The 27,606-nt window shown below is 39.5% G+C and overlaps 1 protein-coding gene and 1 pseudogene across 43 annotated transcripts in view; one reads left to right on the top strand and one right to left on the bottom strand.

The window, feature by feature from the left end:
• The window catches only part of EYA4 (EYA transcriptional coactivator and phosphatase 4), a 296,887-nt gene that overhangs the window by 18,302 nt on the left and 250,979 nt on the right, over nucleotides 1-27,606 (bottom strand). For all 43 annotated transcript variants that reach the window (XR_011522142.1, XR_011522141.1, XM_070557212.1 and 40 more), the window contains 3 exons: nucleotides 19,985-20,121; nucleotides 18,462-18,545; nucleotides 4,403-4,492 (listed from right to left, as the gene is read on the bottom strand). Coding sequence is in view for 41 of the 43 variants with exons in the window: in XM_070557212.1 (XP_070413313.1) it covers nucleotides 4,403-4,492; nucleotides 18,462-18,545; nucleotides 19,985-20,121 (311 nt within the window). In the remaining 2 variants the exon portion in view is untranslated. The remainder of the gene's footprint in view (nucleotides 1-4,402; nucleotides 4,493-18,461; nucleotides 18,546-19,984; nucleotides 20,122-27,606) is intronic.
• Nucleotides 728-1,019, top strand: LOC139073419 (10 kDa heat shock protein, mitochondrial pseudogene; annotated as a pseudogene).

Below are 27,606 nucleotides of genomic sequence, written 5' to 3'. Positions count from 1 at the left end.
TTCTGCCATACAGATTCTGACCAGACACATAGAGCTTACCATTCAAAATCAATTTTAAAAATGATTAACTTTGAAAATAGAATGCCGTACTAAACAAAGGCTTTTCAGCTGCTATTCATATTCATTCTAGGACTTGGATGTATCTGGTAGTGAAATATTTAATATCTTGTTTCCAGCTTTCCACACGGAGTATACGAGATCCTGTTGCAGTGTGAGGATAAACTAGTTGACTCAGTCTTCTTTTAAAACATAAAATTTAGTGACTAGCCAATCAACACAATTTTGGTACCTACCTTGAAAAGACAACTAGATTAACTGAAAAGGTTCATATGACTTACATGAATTACGGGTTTAGTAATTTTTTAATAAATCTCTACCTACATTCATAGGTAAGGAAGAGCCCCAGCAAGTAACATGACTGGAAGCTCCTGGAGGGGGCTGTTTGGGTCACACAGATATACGCCCACCTAAGGCATTGTCTGGCATAGTGGCTCAACAATTCTTTGTTGAATAAATGGCGGAAGTCTAGACAAACGATAGTTATAGACAAATGATATTACTTAAATAGAACTATTTAAATAATTCCATAATTATTTACATATTCTAACACAAAGGTATGATGATATAAAATAATAATATTCTATACGGTAAGGATTGTGACAAGACATTAATCTCACGATGCAGGGGAGGGCGAGAGAACAGAGCACGGGCTGAGACCACAGGAGTCATGACTGGACAGTCACTTAAAGGGTTTCTTCCCAATTTTGAGCGAATATTGGTTGATGGGGTGCAGCTCAAACTTTAACCAGAGGAGGCATTATATTTCTAGAAAAATCTTGGGGAAAAGTATTGCAAGCAACAGTAGTAGCTGCTGGATTGGGCTCTAAAGGAAAGGATGGAAAGATTTAACCAGTTAGTATGAAAGCTGGAAATGAAGTTCTTCTCCCAGAAAATGGAGGAAGCAAAGGATTATTTCTTATTTAGACATGGTGACATATCTCGGTAAGTATGTAGACTGAATTAAATCCTTACTGAAATGGCATCACGTGAAGCTGCTCATTCCGCTGAAGTTCTGAAATCTTTCATCATGTAAATAACTTCCATTTCTCTCTTTTATAATAAACTAATGATATCCTAATAGAAAGGGTGGGCAGAAATCCTTATGAATTAACCCTGGTAATCAGAAGTTATTTCTATATTTAATATGCTCTCATCCTAATTTTTAGAGAAATTCCTCTGACATTTCAAGTATTAACTCACATGATTAATTTGTACATTTTGCCAAAAATTTATTTTTTACTCCTGAGGACATCAGTATATCAAACTTACTGGACCATGAGCTCCATGTTTGAAGTTATGTTTGAGGTTTTTCCAAATGGAACTTCTCTTTAAATTTATGCCTAGTTAACTATGCTTGTTGACTCTGGACTCTTGCCCGAGGATTACAGTCCAGCGAAAGAAACCTGAACTGCAATCACCTACATTTTTAGAAAAATCTGCGTAATTGTTCTTCAGTTAGTTTTCACTGGGAGGAACTTTGTGAGAATCACTTTTAACAAAACCTGAAATACTAAAAACAGTGCAATGCTCTGGCTTCAACAAATTTCAATATGAGAACTCAAACATTGGCAAGAATTCTGGTACTAATCTTCAATTCTTTGATTTTGTCTTATAAGGTGACCGCAAAGTTGTCACTGATCTTTATCACTTATACCCCAGATAAGTCTTCTCTCACTTGTGTGAACTTCGACTCCCTGCTGACTTCTTTTCTGGAAGTTATTCTAACTGAAATAACATTTTACTTAAACAGAGAGCATTCTCTTCTTAGGGGAGGAGCGGAGCATTTGCCTTCTCTGCAGTTGGGCAGGTGTAAGGAAGTGTCTATTAGGATTTAAATTTGTATCTTTTAAGGAATTATGTGAGAGCAGCTGCTACTACATATGTTACAGTATCTATTGAAGGATTTGAGTCTCAAATTATATTTTTAGGTTAAGAAAAGGAACCCTGAAAGATTAAATATACAAGTAAAAAAAAAAACACAATAGGCTAAAGATGGAGTTACTCTCTTGAGGAATTTTCCTCTTCGTCATTAGAAGCAGAAATAGCTTAAAACCATTTATGAAGCACATGACAATCTTTGCATGCAAGAGGCTTAGTGAAATAAAAAATTGGGTGAAAGTCAAGTTGACTTTCAAATCAGATGCAGAAAGATGGTGGATATGTCTGTAACTGCACTGAATGACCTTGAAAGCTATTGTTTAGGTTTCATTAGTTTTAGTGCTGATTTATCTCCCTTAAGTCAATAATAAGCCGTTGAGTGTCCTTGGGCGCTTCATCTGGATGTGAGTGGGTGCATGTGGTGTACACACGCGGGTGCATGTATGAGAATTCAATCTATGTGTACGCAGAGACTCAATCACCTCACTGATTAAGTACAGTATTGTTGGATGCAAAGTTTTAGCGCTTGAGTCAAACGAAATTTTTAAAACACAACTAAAAAGCTATAATTATAGAAGAGAAAGTCAATAGCGATATTTTCTCGCTATTTCTACCAGAGATCCTGCTGAATATTTTTAAAATATATTTTATACAGCATATAATCCAAAATAAAAATTGTTAAAGCACAGAGTGGACCACGTGTTTCTGATACGCCAACATTCATGTCGAACTTGCTAACGGTACTGCAAATCCATCCCAGGCTTCCTTCACTTTCTCACTTCAGTGTGCTGTCAGAAGTCAGGCGGCAAATCTACTCCATCTGGCTTCTCATGTGCCACTAAAGAAGCTAAGGGGTCATTTATTCCATTTATTTCTAGTAAAAAATAACGAATGAAATGAAATAAAAACTATAAAACTTGGAGAGAAACCACATAAAACTTCCTTTTTTTTTGTCTTTTATAGATTTGAAAGGACTAATAATCTCAAAATTCTCTTTAGAATGAGACATCCTTTTTAACAAACGGAAAAACCAACCTAAAAAGTCATCACTGTATATAAAAAATTCACGTTCCAAAAAGGTTAAATATGTTTTCTATTATCATGTACAATAAAATCATTTTGTACATTAGAAAGGAATCAGTAGCAGAATTAATTTAAATCAGGCTTTAGAAAGGTGATTCTTATTTCTTATTATCTAAAACTGGAACACTTGCCTAGGAATGTTGATCTTTCATATTGCCCACTAAAGAAAAAAAATAAAACCTCTTTAAACAGACATTAATTTTATTACCCAGTAAAAACAGTGAGTTGCTGCAGAGAAAATAACAACAAAAAATGCTATTACACAGATTTCCAGCACACACACTTATAGGATATACTGAACAACACGATTTTCACTCTCATGTCTCAAATGTACCTAAAACTGGATTTAAGACCTTGTTGACTTAAGAAACTTGAGACACTAACTTGGCTATTCTTTCTCACACCCTTCTGTTAATTTCAGCATGGTGCAAAGGCAGACCATGTGCTCTGCAGCCAGACAGACCTCAGAGGTTCAAAGCCCCGTTCTCCCACTCAGCCAGGGGTAACCTTAGACTGATTTTTATGCTTGTGGACCCTACAGTTTCTCCTCTACAAAAATAATGTGATACACATATTTATTTCAAAAAGTTGTTAATTAATTAATGGAAAGTCCAATATAAAATGTCGAGTTAGAGATTCAGTTAGCGATTCAGTAATAATAATCTCCCTCTTCATTCATCATGTGATTATAGATAAACACTTTTATTTCATTCTGAAACCATAAGATAAAAATAAATTTAAATATGTCAGTTAACCTAACTAGTCTCCTGGTAAGTAACCTGGAAAAGCTAATGCTGATTCCATAGTTGCCAAACGGGTTGTGGTTGAGACACTAAAAGGACCAGGAAAAGTGTATGGGGGGGGGGGGCGGTATGGAAGAGGGCAGCAAAGCAGACTTTGTCTTCCAAGACATTTTTCTTCTAAATATACGCCAGTGCATATTTATAATTCATTAACACAATTTAATTTTTTTTCCTGAGGAAGACTGGCCCTGAGCTAACATTTGTTTCCAATATTCCTCTTTTAGCTTGAGGAAGATTCACCCTGAGCAAACATCTGTGCCAATATTCCTCTATTTTGTATGTGGGTCACTGCCACAGCATGGCCACTGATGAATGGCATAGGTCTGTGCCCGTGAACCGAAGTCAGGCTGCCAAAGTGGAGCATGCTGAACTTAACCACCAGGCCATGGGGCCGGCTCCAACACAATTTAGCTTTTGTTTATATTTGTATGTACAGTTTTTCCCCTTGACAGGAACTTTACTATTCTCTTGAGCTAAATTTCTATCTTTCAGTTTTCTTGAGGTTGTCTGCATATATAGAAACCATCTAAGAGTTTTAATAGTTGTATACAACTATTTTTACCTTTTAAAATTCTTACCTCTAAATCATTAAAAAATAAATGTGTATCAGCAAGATTAAAAATCATTTCCTCCATTCGGAGCCCAAGGGTTACAGCCATGGGGGGATCCTGAAAAGAAAATGCACAAATGTGAGGTAAAATGTCACTAACCACAGTTCCTATTAAAAATATTTTAAGTGAATATTGTTGTGGAGGGTGAGAATTGGGAGACTTGGATTTTTACCTAAGATTCAAAAGATTTCTGAATTATCTGACAAGATGCCTTTCCAAAGGGTTATCTAAGACATACCAAATATCCAGATGCATCTGTGAATTCACAGGGTGTATACACCCATAAAGAGGACTTAGGATACATTTTCACATAACGCTACATGTTTGAGAGAGGAAGAGGAAGAAAGGAAGAGTTTCTATGACCCTGTTTGCATATACACCTTGGAAAGTCCTTGGAGAAAGGTATTTGGACGGGGTACTGAAGAAGGGAGTAGATGTGTTAAAAGAGGAAAGGGTGTCGGGTAAGAATGAAAACAAAGAAGAAGCAGGAAAGGGAGAAAAGTAGGTCTACTGGACATTTGTAGGACATTTGCAGGACATTTGCAGGACATTTGTAGGACTCGGGCAGAAAATGTCTGGACGTGGGACAAGAAGAGCCAGTGGAGTCTGGTGAAACTCCCACTTAATTATTATGGCCTTTGATCAACAGGCAATATTTATCTGAATATGTGTACAGTTTGGTCTAAACTGCATTTGACTAGGGATGAAGATGGAAGGGTTGAGAATAACTAAAGGGATAATAAGTCAGTAAACCTAATCTAAGTAGAAAATATATACCTTATAGTAGAAGCTTAACGAAAGTAAAGGATTAGTAAGGAGTCAAAATGACTCAATTCTTGTTTACAGAAACCAAGATAATACACAGCAGCAAGGAGCTGAGAATCGAGACCAGAGTTGGTCCTTTACCATGATCAACCGCAGTGGAATTTTAGCCTGGCATCAAGAGGTGTAAGACTTTAAAAACCAAGGAGAGTTTAGTGACAGGGCGAGGGAGGCAACTGATGCACAAACATTGTGTTTCAAATGATCGAAGTTGGAATGGTGTCTAGAGAACTGCAGTAGGTGCCTCTGGAGATACAGAAAACAGAAAACCTGGAAGGGACCATCTTCAGAATGTGAGACCAAATGGGTGTCAGCAGGGCGAAGATACGGTTTCGAATAAAGCTGACAAGTCTAGAAGGATACTATTGGTTTTGGCTGAGAAGTTACTCTGGAGGACCTCAGAGGGAGATTTGGGCTGAGTGGCTGGGCCAGGAGCCAGACTGCAGGGATTTGAAGAGAGAGAACCAAACTCGTGTTTTCAATGTTCTAATAAATGGCATTTCAAGAGATGTATTTAAACTTGGGGAAATGTAATGCCAACTTTACTTCAATTTATGACAAGAATATGCAACCCAGGTCAGGCCAAGCAGTATTCATACCCACTCCCCACCGTATTCCATTTAGCAAGGAGAAGTTCTTCCTCACCCACACGCACACCGCCACAACCAATTCTCCTCCCACACTTCCTTCCATAAAGCTTTAAGGAGAAATTCTGGAGTGTAAACGTATCTGAAGCGAGTGTCAGCCTCGTACTCTGTGATGATTAAAACCTGGAGAATGGGAATTGAGTGCTAGGAAAGAAAGAGGTCACTGAAACGTGCTGAGCAAGGCTCAGAGTTGATGTGGGAGAAGATGAAGACAGGACAATAATAATGCATTGGTTGTCAACATAATTTTCTAATTGTTTACATCTCTGCCTTAGAGATTTCTGTGGATTTCACGGCTAGAGATTCTCTCTCCTCAAAAACAGATGTTCATTGTTCACACAGTTGATGGCATCCTGGTCCTGTGTCCTCCAGTCAGTCCCACTCTACTGCCAGATTCATCTGTCTTCCGGTGACAGGATCATTTGGAACAACGGACTCAAGAATTAAATACATTCCATTTTATTCAAGAATAAGAACAAAAATGTTAAGTGCCCATTTTGTGTCTCAAGGAGTTTCAGAATTCAGAGGGATCTCTTGCTCTGTTTCCTTCAAGAATAATATTCTTTTCTCTTAATCATTTTTGTTGTTTATGTTTTTATTGTTGAAAGAAAATCGCTGAAGGTTGAATAAAATTTAAAAAATATATATATTTGTATTTTTTCTGTTAAAAAATTCCTAATTTCTAGTCTCTCTCTCTTTCTCTTTTTTTGGGAGGGGTGCATTGAATAGACCAACGACATAGAAAACTTGTAAATATTCTGTCTAGTCATGGGACCATGAACAAAAACATGACAGAAATATCAGGAAAAATCAAATGTAATTATAGCATGAAAACATATAATTCCATTAGTGACGCTCTATGCTTTTGGGGAATGTTCAGTGATGCAAGACAATAAAACTGAGCTCCACACTGCTCCATTATGTTTCTGATGATTACTGCCCTAAAGATATATGTTTCAGATGGGGGTTCAGAAATGTCTTATTTAAAAGATTTTTCTTCTTAAGACTAGGTTGGTTAAGTTCTTATCCTACAGTTTGCCAGTTTTTCTTTTTTAAGTTTTAAATACAATTATTGAATTTCTCATGTTCATGCCTCACATTCTTTGCATTTACAGATCAGATTTATGGGGACGGGAGAAAACATACTGTTTCTCTTTTGATTGTTCCTTTCATCGGTTCCACGCTTCTGAAGTACGTAACTCTCTATGCTACCCAAACAGTGATAGGAAAATCCATGAAGAATGCATTTTGTGCATCTGATAAGCATGCAAACAAATATAATTTTTGAAAAACCAACAAGAATGCCTTAACAAGCAAGCACAGCATACGGTATGATGAAAACTGTGTCTGAGCACTCCACTGGAACACAGCCCCGCGGGACTGGAAGGGGCTGTGCCTTGGTTTTTCAAGCTATGGTGATTCCACATCTTGCACTCTACTTGAGCCAGGACTTAAGAAGCATTTTGGCAAAACAGCGTTTGTTAACTGGGTAAGTTTAGGCCTGAGGTTTGCCGAAGTGTGAACTAGCTGTATTTTACTAAGGTTTCCAGAAAGCAAGGCCTGTTGAAAGGGTGGTGTTTCGTCAGCCATGCCAAAGGCTTGGCACAGATGGACTAGGGACAGCCATGCCCCAAGCCAAGGAAAACCATGCCTGTAAGAGGTGGCGATCTTGTTTCTAAGAGAATGTCTAGTGAGGGCGTACTTTCAAATATCTAATTTTACCTTTTTTTTTTTCAGCTTATTGAGTCATTGGGACAGCTAATTCTAAGTAAGCAGACTACAGTACCACATTTTTCCAGCTAAAGGAGCCACAGATGTAAGAATCCGAGAGACATGACCAGGAATTTGGGGGAGCCTCAGCTGTACTGCTCTGTGCTGCTGGGCACCCTCTGCCTTGCCAGACTCCTGAGAATGCGCTGCCAGAGCCTGCAATTCCCTGGTTTTATCAGGCATTCGAGAGTTAAACATACTTCTGGATCGAATCCAAGCTTTATACAGAGATGTTTGCTCATTTTCATTAGATGTTTGTAGAATCATGGGCACCTTATGAATCAAGGGTGGCTGCCTTTTTTCAGTTTAACTGTCGTGAGTGTTGAGTTTAGGGTCTGAAATGAAGTGATAGTGAAAACTTGGATAGAGGGAACAAGTGGGAAAATAAAGGCACCCATAGGGTTTTGTGGAAGCTCTGACACATATTATACACATACAGCGGTATTTCCAGTCGGTTCAAAGTGTGTACAGAAGAGTTTAAAGCGGGGCAAGCTGAACTGCCAATTTAGTCTGCGTGCTGCTCTATTAAAATGCTGAAACTACTCCCAAGACATTTTGTTAGAGAGAGAGAGGGAGGAAGATGAAGAAAATGAATCGCTCTTGGCCCTTCAATGTGTGATCCTAAGCCAGATGTGACCAGCATATAACCAAGTCAGGATCAAGTACGGCGCTTCTCAATATCAAAATACTGACGCCTATTAGCCGTGTTAGCACAGGGCATAAACTGGAGCCAGACTGTCTGTCGATGGGCCTCTGCCCTGCACTGGGCCATCAGCTGGATCCCTCCTCCAGGGACACAATGTAAAAATATCTCAGGAGGGGCAGCAATTACGCATTTTTAAAGAAATGGGGGACTCTGTTTTTTAGAACTCAAGCTCTTGGAACAGTTAGTCCTTTGGGACCCGAAGCCCATTTGTAGACTTGTAAACACAGAGGCAGAAGATGTGCAAGTTTGTTACAGGAGAAGGAAGACAAACTAGCTCCAGGAACCAGGGTGGAAATAGTGCATGTTTTGTTAGAACACATGAGCTCCTTGAGTCAGCGACGAGAGGTGAAATGAAATTCAGTCATGCATCAGAAGGGAAATTTTACAATTGAGATGTTGTCTATGATGGACAGGCAGTGGGCTCAAGAATTCTCAAGGGGAACTAGAGAATGGTTTCAGGAACATTCATTTATTTAGCACACACTGACTGTCTACTATGTGTCGGACATGTTCAAATCCTGGGCAGAGAGCAGAGAATCAAATAAGCAAAGTTATGGCCCTGGTGGGGTTGATATTATTACTGCATGAGCTATGTGATACATAAATGGACAAAAAAACCGAGTAACTATATACATAGTATTTCAAGTGGTGGAAAAATCAGAGTCAGCAGATGCAGAGGCTATGGGGATGGGTAGTGACGCCTCATTTAAGGAAAGCGCGCAAAAGGCATTTCTCAGGAGGTGATCGTTGAGGGGACTGGCCATGCATGCACACTGGTGTAGGGAACACGTGCAGAGGCAAGAATGAGTCTGGTGTATACAGAACAAGTGTGATCAGAGTGCCCCAGGAGAGAGAGAGGTCATTTCAGGAGAAGATTCCTGGGATAAGTAAGATGGTCTGGAGCCAGGACAGGAGTGGAGATGCAAAGGGAGGCAGAGCATATGGTTACGGTGTGAAGAGGAAATAATCCTTTCAGTTTTCTTCCTCTTTTTTTTTTTGTGATGGATGAGAAGTTTTGTGCAGAATTGTGAGGGGGTCTCAGGGGAGAGAAGGCATGAAATAGTCAACCCAGGAGGGGTAGGACCCACTTGAGATCTGTGGTCACACGCGGCTGTTAGGTACAGCTGGGGAGTCAGGTGGGTTTTTGCAAGGTGAGTCTGAGAGAGAACAAGAGGGATAAGGATAAAGAGGCTTTACCCAAAAGTGGGTCTACAGTGATACCCAGGGCTGGGATGGTGATGTCTAAGGTAGGGGCTCTTAAACTCGACCACAAGTGAGAAACTCCTTGGGAGCTTTTAAAAACCCTGCTGCCCAGGCCACACCCCACACTGGTGAAATCAGATTCTCTGAGGTGGGACCCATGCATCAATGATTTCAAAGTTCTCCTGAGTCCAATGTACAAACAAGATTGAGGATCGGCAGATTAAGATCTTGCTACTCAAAGTGTGGTTCACAGAGGAACAGCATGGGAATCACCTGGGAGCTTGTTAGAAAGGCAGACTCACAGACCCTACCCCAGATCTACTGAAGCAGAACCTGTGGGTTAACAAGACCACCAGGTGATTCAGATGCATGCTAACAATGGGACCACACTGGTCTAAGTGCTCTCATAAGATCCGGGACAGTAAAGAAGACCAGCCTCTGGCTGCTTCCAAAGGACTTGAGTCAGTCTGAGCACTGAGTGGACAGGGAGCTCAGTATAAATTCTGGGAAACTAGGCTTCCCTAGAAGGAGCTTAAGGCTGTGAGTAAGAGTGCACTGCCTCACCTTCACCTCCACAAAGGTCACCTGTGGACCTACCGCAGGGACCAAGTGCCCCGTGCTCTCTGAGTCACGTGGTCATCGGCCTCCTGGGGAACCAGGAATAGGGAAACACTAGCTAATTTTTGCTCTAGATTAAAAAGATTTGTTCAAACTCCAAGTGTTCAGTGTAAGCAAGATATCTGCAGTTGAAGAGTAGTCGACACTAAGTAAGCAGAAGCCGTGAAGGGGACGTCACACAACTTGCCTATCACTACCAGCTTCTGCTATTTCAATGGGAAGAGAATCCAATGACCAAAGCTCACCCAAATTTACTAAACTAACAACGGAATAAGTGTACTTCAAGGGGAATGACAGCAGCGGTGGTGTGCCATAGCTACAGCTGCTATCTGAATTACTGCTATGGTGGAGATTTTCGATTGATGAGGCTTGCTTAATTTTTACTATTTTTAGCCCTTCTAGCCCATCATATGTCATAAGAACTTTTAAATATAAAGAATAGTATAGTATTATTTTTATACTGTACAAAAGTATAGCATGGCAACGGGATGGAAAGGAAAAAGCCGAGTTGGTGAGAATGACCATGGAGGACAAGCTAGAAAGCAGAGGACTGAGGGAGGAGGGAGACGGCAGAGATGGCAAATGAACACACCCCAGGAGGCAGCCTAGGGACTCAGGGACAAAGGTGAGCGGTACGCCAGAGGAATGCTGTAGGAAAGACAGGTGAGACACTGATTTAGAAAAAGGAGAGCTGCTGATGATTTAAGGAAAGGTAAGGGAAGTTAGCAGTCATCTAATCTTCCCTCCCCCACCTCCCCAAGACGTGATACCGAACGACCCCAGGCTGAGATCATAAACTGGGACTGAGACCAGAGGAATTAGAGAAGGCTCCTCTACAAGTGTGTGTTTTTAAGAAACTACCACTTATCTTTAAGCTGATAAATGTGACGCCCCTTCGAGATCTTTCCCCTTGTTGAACACACTTCCAGCAAGAACATGGTAAACGTTAAATGAAAGATAGTAAAAATTTGGCTATTTATGATATCACCCAGAGCCATTTAATCCAATAGAAGGAAACAATTTCTCTAAAATAAACACATACTCAACAAAAGAGTAGGACAGAGTTCCAAGAGCAGAGTGAGTAGGTAACACTCCCTAAGAGAGAGTTTGAGAAATGTCACTGTCTTTGATTTGGCTTTACCTTTACATATCTATGTACTGTATTTATGTACATACTATTCATGTACACACGTGCACACAAACACACGCACCATGAGCAGCTGTGAAACACACTTGTGCATTCTATGTTCATTCCCTTTATATGTACCACAACCAGTCTCCAGTCACCCTCAACTTCTCTATAGCATTGAGGGAGCATCTCACATTATGAGATAAAACAAGTCACAAATAGATCTAAATTCCTTTAGAAAACACCTACTTTCTCCCAAATTCAGTTTCCCAACATTCAGATTTCCTCAAAACCAAAGAAAATAGGTTACATTTATGCAACGTTCACTCTATAGTAGGCAATGTGCTGAGTTGAATGCATTAACTCATTTAACCCTCCTAATCACATTATTAATTTTATTATCCTCCCCATTTTATATAGAAGGTAACTGAGGCTCACAAAGACTACACCACCCAAAGTCACATGCATAGCAGAAGGTGGAGCAAGAATTTGAACTCAAGTCTGTTCTCCCTCCAAAGCCAGAATGCTCTACCATTGTGCCCAGAAGGCAGGTAACCTGCATGGTGTTAACGCTGCCATAAGGGTGGCCTCCAATCCATGGTTCCAACACTTGATTAATTCTAATCACTTTCTCTTAACTCATGTTGCTTTTCCTTAGTGGCACATAAGGCAGTACTTATCTTCACGACTGTCTTCAAATTTAAGATCTAGCTGGTGCTGTTCAGAAGTCTTTCCAGGTAAGTGTATGTTGATTGCTTACTATGAAAGTAACTAACTGATTCATCCTGATGAACACAGCATGTCCCCAGCACTGCTCTTATATAAGCTGTTATCTCCAGTGAGAGAGTAGTTTTGGGAGCTTGAATTTCAGTCTCACCATACACGACAACTGTTCACTTTCCCTTCAGTCTTTTCCCTGCCTTGGACTATTTCCTTTGCATCTTCACTGTGGAATAACTTTAGAGAATTACAGCTTCATAACACATGACACATTAATGCTCCAAAATAAAGCAAATCCCTAAGGCACAATCCATCTACTTTCCTTCACCCCTCCTTCCAAAAAAGAGGAATTACTGCAACCTATCAGGTAAAATAATATATACAATTAATCAGGGAATAGGAATAATCTTCACAAACTCTAAAACAAATGACGGATGATTCCTGGTCTGTGTCCTGCCAAATTTACAAACTCCTATTTTAGAGTTTTGCAGTGCTGAAAACTGTACGTGCCAACTGGTGCTCAGCTGCAAAGCCCATCATTAGCTTCACAGGCTCAAATACCGACTCAAACACAGCAGAACCCAAATATCGACATCCCTCATTTGCCATCACGGTACGTATCCAGGAATCGTTCTGCCTGGAAAGAGAGCATGTTGTGTTAACAACTGAACAGAGTCAAAAAGTGATAATATACTAGGAAGACCCTTGGAAAATTCACAATATTACTTATTTATAAATAGAAGTAGGATTTTCCAATTTTTAAAAATTAAAACACAAAAGTTCATTATACAGGGCAATTTATGAGTACAATGGCATTCCTAAATTATTATGTTCCATGTATTTTATTTTTATAGGTGATGGGGAAAAAAGATGAGACCAAATAAGTGTAGAGAGTAACAGCATGTCAAGGGATGTGGGTTCTGGTTGGCTATGCCACTTCCAAGCTATGCGACAAGGTGGCAATCACATAGGGCCGTGGTGAAAGCAAAGGCGATAATGCATTGAACAGGACACTCAGCAAATCGCCAGGCACACACCCGGAGCTCCAAAATGGTACTCAGTATTATTATTACTTTCTGGGGGGTGGGGAGAAAGAGAGACAAGTAGGTAGGCAGGTAGGTAGGTAGGCACGTGTGGTCCTGTCAGGACCTGATTTACATCTCTGACATTTATATTTCCAGCTCCCAGCTCACTATATTTCAGGCCACTGAGGTACGACTTCCTGCAGACACTGACCTTCTGTGTGCCTGAAAGCCTTTAGTCCTTTCTCATTGAGGGGAAATAACGTGTATTTTTACCGAAGTCTGTCTGGCCTGGGACGTGGATGATCGTTTTCAGAGCCAGGTGCTACTTTTCTATATTTGCATGATCTCATTTAATCCATCCAGTAACTCTGGAAGGAAATGGATTATAACCACTTTCAGACGAGGAAACAGGCTCAGAGGCACAGTCAGGCCCATGACCTCCCTCTAAATTGTAGCTCAGTGCTCCTTCAGCTGGATTACCGCCTGCAGACTGCGTTCTGAGCAACCCCCAGGACTCAGGAAGCCCTTTGGGGTGACTGAGAGCAGCGGGGGAGGTGAGTGTCTACCTGAGGGCCATGGGATACCTCCAGTCCCCCAATGTTTACGCTCTGCCCAGAGCAGCTCTGCCCTCATATGCTTTATATAAAGATGTTCAGTGTGACACTATGCGCAGAAAGGATCCGCTGGCTAAAAGAATTGAAAAATCACTATGTTATAAAAAAATATTATGCTCTAAAAACGCACGTTGTGGAAACAACACTGATCAAGAAACGAAAAGGACCGAAGACATTAACAATTTCAAGCTTAGACAACCTTTAAGTAATATAAAGGTTTTTTTTTTTCCCCCTAGAAATATTGGCTCTGGCCATTTTTCCTATTAGCAGTGCAAAGTCCTTCTGAATCGTCAACTAATCACCAGAATGACCTCATTTCAGTCAGTCCTCAAGGTCATTACTGAAGACACTTGGGCACTGAGGAATGAAACACGGTGACAGAGGATCCTTAACTATAAAATCTCTTGCGAACTTTAATATGATAATATGTGCTGAATGGCCATAAAATGCCAGTATTACCCAATTTTATTCAATCGTGGGCCTTTCCAAGAAGGCTATCAATTAACATGTCCCAGAACTAGTTTTCCCAAGAAAAAAAATTTGAGAAAAGCTTGAATCTGGTGGTTCTCAAAGCATGGTCCATAAGGTTTATCTGGGAATTTATTCCAAAGGCAAAATCCCCAGCCCAGCCCCAGACTTGTAGAATCAGAAACTCAGGGGTGGGACCCAGCCATCTGTGTTTAAGAGGCCCCAAAGGGTATTGAGACTCACGCTAAAGTTCTAGAAGGACTGTTCCAGTCTAAGCCACCACCACTTCTTACTTCCTGCACAGCAGCCTCCTAAATGGTCTACTGTGAGCTCTCTTGTTCCACCAGAACCCATTCTCCACATAGCAGCCAATTATAAACCATCACGTCCCAACGCAGCCTAAAGCCCTCCAACAGCTTCCACTGCACCTAGAATAAACTCTAGCTGCCTTGCCTTAGATACCCTCCCCAATCCAGCCCCCCACCTACTTCTCTGTTCTCACCCTGTATTATTCTCTCCCTCTTTTACAACCTTCCAGCCACACTAGACTTCTTTATATTCCTGGAACACTGGAAGACTGTTCCTGCCTCAGGGCTTCTCTGTGTCCTCTGCCTGGAAGCTCGTTCCTTCCCTCCCCCTCCCCTAATCCACACAGCCAGCCTTCTTGTAATTCAGGTCTCAGTGTCAACATCACTCCACAGTCACACCCCCCGTCGCTCTCCATATGCCCTAGTTTGACTGTCTTCCCAGTAGTTATCACTATCTGAAATGACTGTTTGCTTGTAAGCTCCTTGAGAGCAGGAAGCACGTCCGCCTGTGTTAAGTAAAGATTTGTCAGAGGAACACAGTCTGTCTGCAGAGCTCTAGTTCACCACTTGCATTTACAGTTTGTGGTGAGTTGAAGCTACCCAATGCCCTCTCTGGGCTCTCTGAACGACCCCTGAGCTGCATGGGATCCTCAGCTTCACAAGGTGGGCCTCATACAGCATTCCCTACTGAGCTGCTTCTTAACAGGCCAAGATATTAACATCTTACTCGCTAAAAGGCAATGCCAATCTCCTTACTGACATTAAGAAAAATGTTAATGATCAAATTACTTTTAGAAAAGTGTAAATAACAATTCAATAAATAAGGTAATCTAAGTTGCTTTTCATGGAATTCAATGATGGTATTTTCAATTTGATGAGAAAAAAGATGAACTAAAAACCTGTCCACTTTAATTTTCTTAAATTAAGAAATTTGAGTAAAAGTGAGTAAGCCCTCAGTAAAACCTTATTCAACACAGTCAATTCCGATAGACCTCCTTCCAGTAGCACAGACTGGTATAAACAAAAAGGACTTGTTATGAGACTAACCTGGCTTCCAATGTATGTACCAGCACTGATCCTTTTGTGACCTCGGTCAGGTTACCTAAACCCTCATAACCCTGGCTTCCTCATGCACAGAACCTGGGTTGCAAGAAGTTACAGCAGAGTAATTATGAGAATTATATGGGATAACATTTATGAAAGTGACTAATAACAGCTGTAATTTTTTTGAGTGTTAACTCACACCAAGAGTTCTCTAACCCCTTTAAATGTGTTATTTCCTTAACTCTCATTCACTATGGATAGTAGTATTCCCATTTTACAGAAATTGAGACTGAGGGATTCAGTAACTTGCCCGAGGTCAGGAAGCTGTAAGTGTCAGCACTGGCTTTTCAAAGTTGGGTCGGTCGGTCGACTGACTCAAAGGCTCTTGTCCTTCCCTCCCACCCCTATTGGTGTGAAACGAAAACATCCCAGTCGTCTGAGAGAAGACAATTAGAATAATTCCAACTTAAAAGAGAACTCACACAACTGCCCACACAGTACCTTACTAACTGTCCTTAAGCTTTTTAGGAAATGTCACTTATATGTTGAATTCATGTAGATTAATTGCCTATGCCGTGCAAGTGCTATAGCAGACATGACACGGGCTTTGGGGTCAAATTGACACGGGCAGTGGGCCGCCACTGACGGGCTGTGCTGCCACGTTTTATTCCCTCTCCCAGTATGCTTCCTCGTCTACAGACTGGGGAGAACAACCCGCCTCTTAAAACTGTTGTGCCCCCTAATATTTGGCACATCCTGGGCATTAAATCAACGTTAGTTCCCTTCCTCCCCTCACTTGGCCCCACCCCTTCGGTAAGCTCTGCTGTTTTAAGCTTGTGTAAGCATAAAGAATGCCTCTGTTTTGTGTCTGCACAAAACTTTTTGACAACACTTTAAAATAATGGAAGTTGTTTGTCGAAATGAGAGCTGCATGTCCAGGTGGCCATTGGGGAGGGGACAGGTTTATTTCAGCGATGCACCACTGCTGAGGGAAGTGTGAGAACTTTGTATAAACTCTTAGAGCCAGTTCATGAGTCACTCAGGAAAAGCAGCTTCATTACTCAATTTTTTTTTATGGTTCACCACCCCTCCTTGCCTCCTTATTGGCACCCCTTCTAATCCCAGTGGAAGTCCATTCTCAGTTCTGGGATGGGAGCAACCCTATGGCACTTTTGACAAAAAAAAGAAAAGAAAAAAAAAATATATATATATATATAAATATATATAATGACATTTTTACCATGTTCCTTATTCATAACCTTGGGTTCAAATGATCTTACCATTTCTAAAGATCAAAATTACCACAAGAGGATGAAGGTTTGAAGTCAGGAAATATTTTAAAAATCTAAAGGTAATTCTAAAAGATGAGTACTCCCACTGATTTGGCGCAATGGAAGCAACACCGATAGTTACGTATAGCCTCTAATGGTGACTATTTTGAAGAGAAATTTATTTGGATTCATGTACTCAAGTTAGATTGTTTATTTTAAACATTTACCTAATATGAAACTTAGCTGCACAAAAATATTGCAATCAGTTCAACAGGATTTACTGTGCATTCCTCACAAGCCAAAATTATTCCAGCAGAAATGCTTTAGATTATTGCCTGGAAACTTTTTAGACTGTATACTCTATCAGCAATAGAATTTTGGGTGTACATTCCAAATATATGTGTAGGTAATTTACTTATAAATTATGTACATATTCTTTAAATTATAATCATATGCATGTATTTATAAAGTACGTGCACTATGAAACAGACAATAGAAATTGTAAGATACAAGTGTGTGCATGTACGAATATTTTCTTTCCTTATTTCAGTGAAGCATCTCGTGTATATCTGCCACTTATATATACATCCTGCCTTGCAGACCACTGTTTTAGGTGATGATGATGTGATAAAGGGGCTATCCTCCTCCTAAAAGGTCATTAAAAAACTGTTCCCTTTCACATTTGTTTAGCAATATTCATTACCTATACTAATAACCAAATGCAATGCAGATTCACCAAGGCTGCAATTTAGGAGGAAGGACTTGAGTGCGATTAATCCTTAGTAGTCTAGAAGACAAAGCTTAACAAAGTTGCTAAAAACTGCATGTTGAACTGACATAAGACCCTATTAAATAATGTGACACTATCAAGACAGAGGGAGACACTTCTGTAAGCGTGATATGTAAAGGAACCAAAGTTAGATACAGTAACTAAAGTCAGGCCAACAGGTTCTGAATTGACTGGCTAGATTATGAGTCCTGTAGAGTTATGGACGCAAACAGTAATGGCCTCAGTAACAGTGTCTCCAGCTGAAAAGCCTGTGGCAGTGACACCAGTCTGAAACAGCACTCGAACAGCTGTAACAGCACTGCTGCAAGCAGCTGGCTAACCAGGAAAACAACACCAGCAAGAGAGAAAGGAAGAGAAGTACTGAGACTTCTGTTTGTGGATTTGTCTGTGGGGAGGTGTTATCTCCAGTCGCTGTTCACATGCTTCCTCAAAGTTACCAAAAATACTTTTATTCACAACTCCAAAGGATCTCTCAGACTAAAGATTACTTCCTTATTTCAAATGGCATTTGACAGCAACATTTGGTGCAACAAATTGATTCAAACAATTTCTTACAGTTCCCCTTTTAGAGGATAATACATGATTTTATGTTTAACGTCCATTTCAATTTACAGAAAAAATTTTCTAAAATAAGTATGTCAGAGTATAAGGTTGGTTTTGATGTACAAAACTCACAGTCATTATGAAGAAACTAAAATCCAATGTCTAATTAGTTTCGTAAAATTTGCCAGTTCACATTAAAGAGCAATGTGCCACTGGAAATAAGGAATTAAGAGCAGTTTTGACAGATTGTGATAAAAACACTCACATATGTTTTTAAACAGCTCTTGATTTTTGAACAAAATAAAATTCTCACCAGGTGTCTTGGGATAAAATTTCTTGGGTCCTTACCTTGCCATATTTCTGGGCATAGGACCCTGTGAGCAGTGAGTGAAAAACAATGATGGTTTCATCTAAGTCCCAGACAAACACGCGCTGAAGAAAAAGATACAAAACAAAGCGTTACTGAGCTCGAAGGACACAGAACCCTCTCTACAAGCAGAAAACTTCTCACTTTGTTGTTGGATATAATCTTGATACCATTTTATAAAAAAAACTATGCTACTCCATTAATTTTTTCCAAATTTGCCAGATCTAACACCTGTAAAAGCTGAGGAACAAGAGTGATACAAGTAACAATAAGCTTAAAAATCAGATGTCTTAATCTGCACGAATTCACTGGAATGTTTACTTGCAGTTAATATCCAAAAAGACACACTTGGACTTTATGTTGGAAGTGTGCTTGGAACTCTATTTTCAAGTTCTATGTTTCCTGGATTCACGAAACTTTGCAATTCATGCAAAAAATTAAAATTTAATTTAAAAATATCTAAAAGAATCAATGAGTAATATCTAAATAGAAATTTTAAAGCATGGACCCTTGGACCCTTGGGTCAGATTAGGCCATCAGATGGGGTGTCTGGTCTGCATAGCGTTTTGAAAGATTTCAAATTATCAATCAACATTTCAGGATTAGGAGATTTCACACAACCTTCAGGGTTCTGACCGCAGCAGAGAACCTGGAGGTTGTGGCCCTGCTGGCTGACATTCCACACGCAGTGACGGGCAGGCCCCTTTCGATGGGCCAGTGCTCCCAGCTCCCCAGTCTGCTGGCTCCCAGCCCAGTGCCCTCATTTATACCACCTGCTGGGGTCGTGAAGGCATTTGAATCTGCTGCAATTGTTCAGGTAAAGGAAATGATCTCTCATGAAGAGGCACGATGACCAAATCAGGAAATTTAATTTTTTGCTTAATTGACGTATGCAGTTGTGTAAGAAGTAATATAGTATGGTTAAGAATGGTTTCTCCTGCTGTTTTATAATAACAATCAATCTGCTTAGCATGGATATATCAAAATAGAGCCCTCAACTGGAAAAATGATACATGGACGTTTTTACAGATATAAAAATTTTAACATAGCTATCAAGTGATTGGAATTTTTCCTATCTTCAGAAGACAACTTTTGTTTCCCACACAGATTAATTTTACCTTTTTAAATTTATTGACCCATATAAACATCTTTCATTACCTTAGTTCTACCAAATAGAGTGTTTCTCAGAAAATTATCCCATGAGCAATGGCTTTATTTTTAAAATTACTGTTTGTACTAATTTGGATCAAAAGATGCAGCTATCTCAGGCCTAGAATTTGTAAAGCAATCTCATCTTTAAGTGGTCATTGGTTTTAATTTTGCCATTACAATGGATGAAACCTCCCATCTCAGAGCTGTGAAACACCTACCAAAGGCAGGTCCACTCAATTCATGACACTTCTTTTATTTTTAAGCTTGAAACTTTACGGAACTGTAAGGTATAGAGTATATCATTCAACAAAATCACACATCCTATTCCATCTCTAAGGGTGAGTCAGCGCACCTCCAGGTCACTGTCGGGGGGCGGGGAGGGGTTGTTTTTCCGGCCTCTTCCTCGGGACTTTGACCCAGAACTCCTACAGGTTCTCTCGTCGAGATCTTTGATGGGTGTGGAGGGGCTCTGCACGGTATCAAACCCTCCTGGAAATAACATACCTTGTGTCAAGAGCAGCACTTTGTTTGCAGATCAGCTATGAGTCTTTATCGTTAACTATCTTAACACATCCTCACACAGCAGAAAGCTCCTTAGGACAACAAAGATTTACAATCCCAAATACACAAAATCCTAATTCAGTCAAAAATTTTGTAGGTCACACAAATCCCTCCCAGTTTCAACCTATGTGATCTATAAACCTTTCATATTCCGTCGGCCTTCAACTTCCCGACTCTACCTCCATCTACGTATTACCCAAATTTTGGTCTGTTTTCGCCCTCTCACGTCAGAGTTCAGAGGATGTGATGTCTTCCCTGGGAAAAGCCCAGCGCTCCCACGCTTTTCCCCAGCCTCACATCTTAGGGAGTCACACTCCTCTAGTTCAACTCTCTCTGGTCTTTCCTTCAACCTCTCCCTTTGCTGGGGCTCAAAGACAGGTTTATAAGTCCTTCCGTTTGGCCTTGCATTTCTATCTACAAGCTATCTGCTTGCTATCTTCTCTTTTTAAATGAAACTTCTTAAGAGAATAGTCCACACCAATGCTGTCCAATAGAAATACAATCTGGGCCGCAAATGTGACCGCATATATAATTTAACATTTTCTAGAAGCTGCATTTAAAAACGTAAAAAGAAACACGTAAAATTAATTTTATTCATATATATTAATTGACCCAATATATCCTAAATATTATCATTTCAGCACATAATCAATGTAAAAAATTATCAATGACATGTTTTACATAACCTCTTTTGCACATTGTCTCTGAAATCCCGCATATATTATCACTGACAGTAGACCTCAATCTGCACGGGCCACATCACAAGTACTTAACGGCCACATGTGGCCAGCAGCTACAGAACCGGACGGCACATTTGTCTCCACTTTCTGACACCTGATTTGTCAGAATCTAGCTTCAGTTCACCAAAACACTAATAAAACCACTCTTACTCAGTCCCCAGTAACCACCTAACTGACAAATGCAACAAACAGACTCGGTCCTTAGCTTCCTGGATCTCTGCGTGGTGTTTGATCCTCAGAAGCAGTACTTCTCAGCATTATTACCCCACAGTCTCCTAGATCTAGACTCTCTCTTGTCCGTCCTCCTCCGTCTAGGAGACACGGACTCCTTTTCCTCTTTCCATTCCCTCCATGCTGGTATTTAAGAGTCCCATCTTTTGACCCTTGTCCTCCTCACTCTACTCTGGGCGCTCTAACGCTCTCAGACGCTAATCACCCTCTACGCGACAGTCCATACATGAGTCTGCACCTCCACCTACGCCACATCCTCAGGTTCAGACTTTGGATCTAACTGACTTCCGCATGTCCACAGATGCCTGAAAGTCTGACATGTCTGCAGCTAGTGACGGAGCATCTCAGGAGGTAGGGAGTTCTGAGCAGTGGCAAATCTGTGGGAAGGGGTGTTAAGATAAACCAAGGCAACAGTGAGATGCAGAAAACCTCCCGGGGCCAAGAGTCAGACTGACCATACAACCTCAAGCCTTTCACCCACCCTCTCTGAACCTGTTTCACTGTATATTAAACCATGGGGAATAGCAACTACCCTTTTGAATTATTGAGATAAATTGAATTTATATTTAATTTGATGTAAATCATATGTATAAAGTCAAAATTTCTAGGAGAATCCCATAGCAAACTACATTAAATGTGTTATGCAATTTTTAAACATACAGCTGTTATGGCTACCATGCTTTATCATAAAATTAAAGTAAAAATAATTATGAGGACAGCCAAGCAGTTATTAATCTAAATAAACAAATATGAACAAACTAGACAACACTGAGGCAATATTTTTCTGAGATGTTCTAAATAAACGGTAATTTTTACATAGCTGACTTCTAATCATTTCTAATTGTTATAAAATTTTCTTTAGGACACATAGTACATGTCAAGACAGCATCAAAAAAAATATATCTGTGCTCCAAATATTATTTGCTCTTAAAACATCTCTAGCCCAGTTCATTGCATGGGTCTCTGCTATTGACTGCGTCAGAGCAGACAGCATAATGAAAGGTCTTTAGTTACAAGGTTGAATATGCCCTATCTTAGAGTAAATCATGTTTCAGCTGACTTGTATAGGCATTTAATGAGACTTTAGGTATTTAAACAAACACCAACTTAAAAAAAAATCACACAAAATTTTTTCTATTTTTAGTTATGTTAATAGAATTTTCCTAAAGTTACAACATCCTGCAAATCAAATGTTCTCCTTCAAATAAAATGCTGCTTCAAATTAACCCTCATTAATTAAGCTTATGAAATTTTTTGGATGACATTCCGTAAAACCTGTGTTTCTATTCATTACAGATCAATTTTCAGGTGTCAATTATCATAAGAGGCATCTTTGTTCTTGTAACAGCACAAGAGCTGAAAAGACAAAAACTTGCAAAATCCCAAAGTCATTGTGATCAGTTACGGGCGGTTGACTGTTGACTGGATCCATAAAGAAGGAGTTTGGCAGGAACAACTGAGCTATTCAAACGAACTGGGAGCCAGCAGCATTCACGGCAAGGGAGTGAAAAGAGCAGAAGAGAAAGGGAAAAGATGGGTCATAGTAAGTGTCTGGGTTTCAATAAAAGCAGGACTTGATTCCTTCCAAGTTACTGAAAAATTTTAAAAGGGCTCTAAGAATTTGGACAAAATATGGACAGAAGTCTGCTGGTGGTAAAGGCACAGCCTTTTGGGAAACTATGAAGAGTAGCTCCACATTTATTAAACCCTTCGTATATGTCATGCACTGTCTTCTTTTCAAAAAAGTTCATCAAAATATGTGCTTGGCTTTATTCACTGCTCATTATGTCTGTGAGATTCCTCCATATTGTAGCCTGGAGCAGTTGTCTCTTTTTCCTTAATGTGGCTAGAAGTTCATTATAAATGTACACTATGCTTTATTTATCCAATCTGTTGATGAACATTTGGGTTATACATAGCTTTAGGCAATTATGAATAAAGCTGTTATAAACAGTCTTGTTCGTGTCTCTGTGGACCTGAGCTCCATTCTTCTAGGTTATATATACCTAGCAGTGGGGCTGTGCAGTCAGAGGAAAGGCATATGTTCATCTTTAGTAGACACTGACCACCTTTTTCCAAAGTAGTTGTATTAATTCTCCTACTAGCAATGAGCTGGTTGCTCCACATCCTTGCCAATGCTTGGTATTGCCAGCTTTTTTATGTTAGCTATTGTGGGGGTATGGTGGCATCTCACTGTAGTTTTAACTAGCATTTTCTTGATGAGCAATGATGTAGAACATTTTTCATATATTTCTTGCCCATTTGGTATCTTCTTTTTATTAAGTAACTGCTTAAATCTTTTGCCCATTTTAAATATTGGTTACCTTCTTCTTATTGAATTGTTAGAGCTCTTTATTGTGAAACATTCTTTACATATATATCTATCTGACTTAAACCTCATTTCAACCCAGTGAATTTGGTCCTTCATTACCCTCTGTTAATAATGGGAAAACTGGAGATATGCGGGACTTAATTAACTTAGGAAGATGAAACAGCTGGAATGATTCCAGAACTCTCACCTTAACCACCAGGTATACTTCCTCCCTTAACAGCAACAGACTCTCCAGGTTACAAAAAGGTCAAACCTATATCTGCTTCTACTGATCAAAAGAGTTATAGAGACTTTATATGATTTCTGTGAGAGTCAGGGCCAAGGAATTTATGGCAAGAACTTTACAGTGAAAGTGCAGGTCCTGACAAGGGCACGTGCTCTATCTGGGCAACTACACCAACCACCCAGGTGGACCTGGACAGACCTCCACACCTTCCGAAGGTGCTATCCTTTCTTCTGATAAAGGGTAAAACCAGGAACTTGAGCTCAACTTGGTCATTAAACATTTGTTGACATCCTTATTTTTTTTAAAGGAGAAAGCTGTTAATTCCAGTGCCTCTGCCAAATTCCACTCAGGTAATTGCCCTAGGGTCCATTAATGCTGCAGGTAGGGAAAATGCAAATTGGCAGGGAAGCTAAATGTGCTCAGTCCTTTCTATCTATATCCTCTGGTTAGCTTCAATTAAATGAATTAGCACTTTGCTTTCCTTCCTGTCCTTATGTGCAATGCCATGAATCTATGGAAAGTCTACTGAGTTCTCCCCAAGAAACTGGCTTCTTTTCAAAGAGTGAAGTGATGTTACTATATATATCCTTTACATTTCTGAAGCACGTGTAAAGTGTAAAGTTTAATAGCTCATGTATTGTAATGATTGCCAAGGTCTCAGAGTAAAGGATAATATTGCTACAAACTACTAATTACGTACATTTAATTCTAAAGATGTTTAAAATATTTAAAAAGGAGGAGCTACAAAAGCATCTCTAATCTTAACGTGCTAATTAGTTGTCAAGCTTTGGGAATGCAAATCAAAAATATAATATACCTAAGATAATCTTTATGTTAAAGGCAAAGGGAGATCTTTATAAAGATAACAAACTGAAATATCTATTCTTAATCAGCATGATAATGTTTCTTTAAATACACTGTCAAACTACCTAACAAGGTAAAGTAAATAACTGAATGCTCTTTGCAATTTCCAAATCACATCAGTCATTGCCAATTGTCCTAGGCTTTTTCTTGGGCCAACACTATAGGTGACTGAACAATCATCCTTTGACCAGTACAGTAATGAATAACTGTACCTTCTAAGTTTTAGATATTTAGATCCAACTTACTTTCATTAGGCTTATCTCTAAATCAGAACAACCAGCTGTCTCTTATAGACCATAAAGTATGTTTCCATTTTAAAAATGGGAGAAGTCAACAGTGAATGATTTATGAAAAACTGTGGATTTAATTGTTAGGTCTCTGCTTTAAGTCCAAAATGCAGAGCCGTTCAATGGGAAATACTTTTCATACCCTTGAACTAAATATCTCAGATTTCATCCATAATAAAGAAAACTCCCACAGTTATAAACTTGTTTACTTTTTGGATGCATGCCAACTCTAAAGAGGCAAAAGCAAACTTAAAACCACCTTGACGGAGGGTCTGAGGTCACAAAATTCCTTAAAAATCCAGACATGTGTATTATTATGATTTTGGTAGACAGAAGAATACAGTCACAAGTAGAAATAATTTCTTCTCTAAGCTCAAAAGAAAGTTGATAAGATTTGAAAATTGTGTCAAACTGTTGGTATTAGCAACCAATGGAAGGCTGAAGAAATTACAGCATTCTGATAATGAATATGAGAATGTTACATATGGATGTGTGACATTCAAAGTCACACACTCAGAATATCCACATGCCCGCATTTACTATTTTTAATATAAATAAAACAGCTATTCAGAATATTGATTATTCCTCAACCGAATGGAAAGTATCCATTTTGTCTTTCCTACAGAGAAACTCTTGTGATCATATTGAAATTAGAGCAAAATCAACTTTTTACTCAAAGTTTTACCCAGAATCTACCATATTTGAAAACCAAATGGTTTTCATTCATGGCAGCTCTGTTTTAGTAACTAGAGTAGAGATGCTCCTGTCTGTCGTTCTGCCTCTGACATCTTGACCATCACATAGTCTGTGGTTTTGTCTTTGAACACTGTCATCCTACCTTTTTTTACCATGGAGAAAGACCGTCCACAGTGTGAGGGGAGTATGTCAAATATCTCCTCACCTCAAGTGTCTCCCCTGCCGCTAAGCGGATTCTGAAATCACTCACTCTTTAAATTAAGATAAACTTCTTAAAGAAATACAAGAATTGACTCAAAGAGGATCAGCACAGATTTGGGACATAGGGTTTAGGATGGAAGGAGATTTAAGGCAAGGGAGGTACCCAGGGCGCAAAATGTCGGGTTCTGAGAGTGAATGCCTCCTCAAATTTTGCCCCCCATGCTTCCTTGCCTTCCCTTTGTCCTGTCCCTGCACGGGGCACAGCTGCTCAGAGAGGCTGAGGCTAGTGCGAAAGCCTGAACAGCAGCCTTAAGGGGACAAGGACCAGAAATTGAAAGGGTCTGTGTGCTCACAGGAGGGCGATCTAAAAGGAAGAAAAGGGGAAAGAAACTGACATGTAGGGGCCTCAAAGATGAGGTCTCGTCTACCTGACTCTTTTTCCTTGGGTCCATAGGTAGATTAGAAACAATATTCTGAACAGGGAACCAAAAAGAAAGGATGTTACCATTTCACCAATTCAAGATATGAGTGTGTCTTAGCTGTTGCTTAAAGTATCAGCTTCATTATCCCTTCTTTAAGTTCAAACGAGTTTTCTTGTTAATATGCCCCGCATTATCTAGGATTTTCCCTGTCTCAACACTCATACCATTATAATATTTGCTTGATCTTTGTTCTTGCTTGTGAAATGGAAGCTAAAGGTGTGCAGGTATTCATTCACTCCTGAAACATCAGCAGTGCCTGGCCCCTAATGGGCATTCGATAAATAACTGTTTAAGAGCCGTAAATCCTCTTGGAGCCACCGGCCCAGTTAGAAAGAAGTCACAGCGTTGTCACCATGTTTCCCTATCTTCCTGCCCTTCCAAAATTGGACGAAAAAGAAGCAGAGACGAGTCTGGATCTTGCAAATAAATGAAATCAGGAAAACATGCTTGACCATACTAAGGGTATTTAGAAAAATTCTTAACTTCATTTTTCTTATTGAGTTTGATTGTTCTTCCTATACTCTGGATGCAAGTCCTTCATCGGCTATGTGCTCTGCAAGTATTTTCTCCCAACCTGTGGCTCGTCTTCTTATTCTTATAACAGAGTCTTTTAAAGAGCAGAAGTTTTAAATTTTATGAAGTCTAAGTTATCTTTTCTTTTCTTTTAGGGATTGTGCTTTTAGTATCTTATCTATAATATCTCTATGTAACACCCAAGGCCACAAAGATTTCCTCCATGTTCTTCCAGGAGTTTTAGTTTTAGTTTTTACATGTATTGTATATGGTAGGAGTTATGAGTCAAGATTCTGCATTTTTTTTTTGCATACGGATATCCAATTGTTCCAGCACCACTTCTTGAAAAAAAACTATTTATTCTCCAATTGCCCTTGTACCTTTGTCAAAAATCCATTTTCCAATATATGCTTATGGGTTTGTTTCTGGACTCTCTATTCTGCATCATTGCTTTATGTATCCATCCTTTTGCCAATACCACACATTCGTGATTATAGTGTACACTAAAATAAGTCTTGAAATCAGGCAAAGTGAGTCCTCAAACTTTGTTCTTATTTTTCAAAATTATTTAGGCTATTCTAGTTCCTTTGCCTTTTCTTCTAATTTTAGAATCATCTTGATAATTTCTCCAAAAAGTCCTGCTGGAAGTTTTATTGGGATTAAAATGAATCTCTATTAAACTTGCTTTTAACTTTAAATATTTGAGTTGTGTTAAACATGTGCTAGCAAATACAATTCCAATAAGAATCCAGATAAGCTTCAGACAATGAAGAATACAATAGATTTTAAATATGTGCTGATCAGACAAAGATATTAAACTCTCTACCAATGGTCCTACACA

Source organism: Equus przewalskii, chromosome 9 (genome assembly GCF_037783145.1).
Source record: "Equus przewalskii isolate Varuska chromosome 9, EquPr2, whole genome shotgun sequence".
NCBI lineage: Eukaryota > Metazoa > Chordata > Mammalia > Perissodactyla > Equidae > Equus > Equus przewalskii.
Note: the sequence above shows the minus strand (reverse complement) of the source record. Positions and strands in the feature narration are given on the sequence as shown.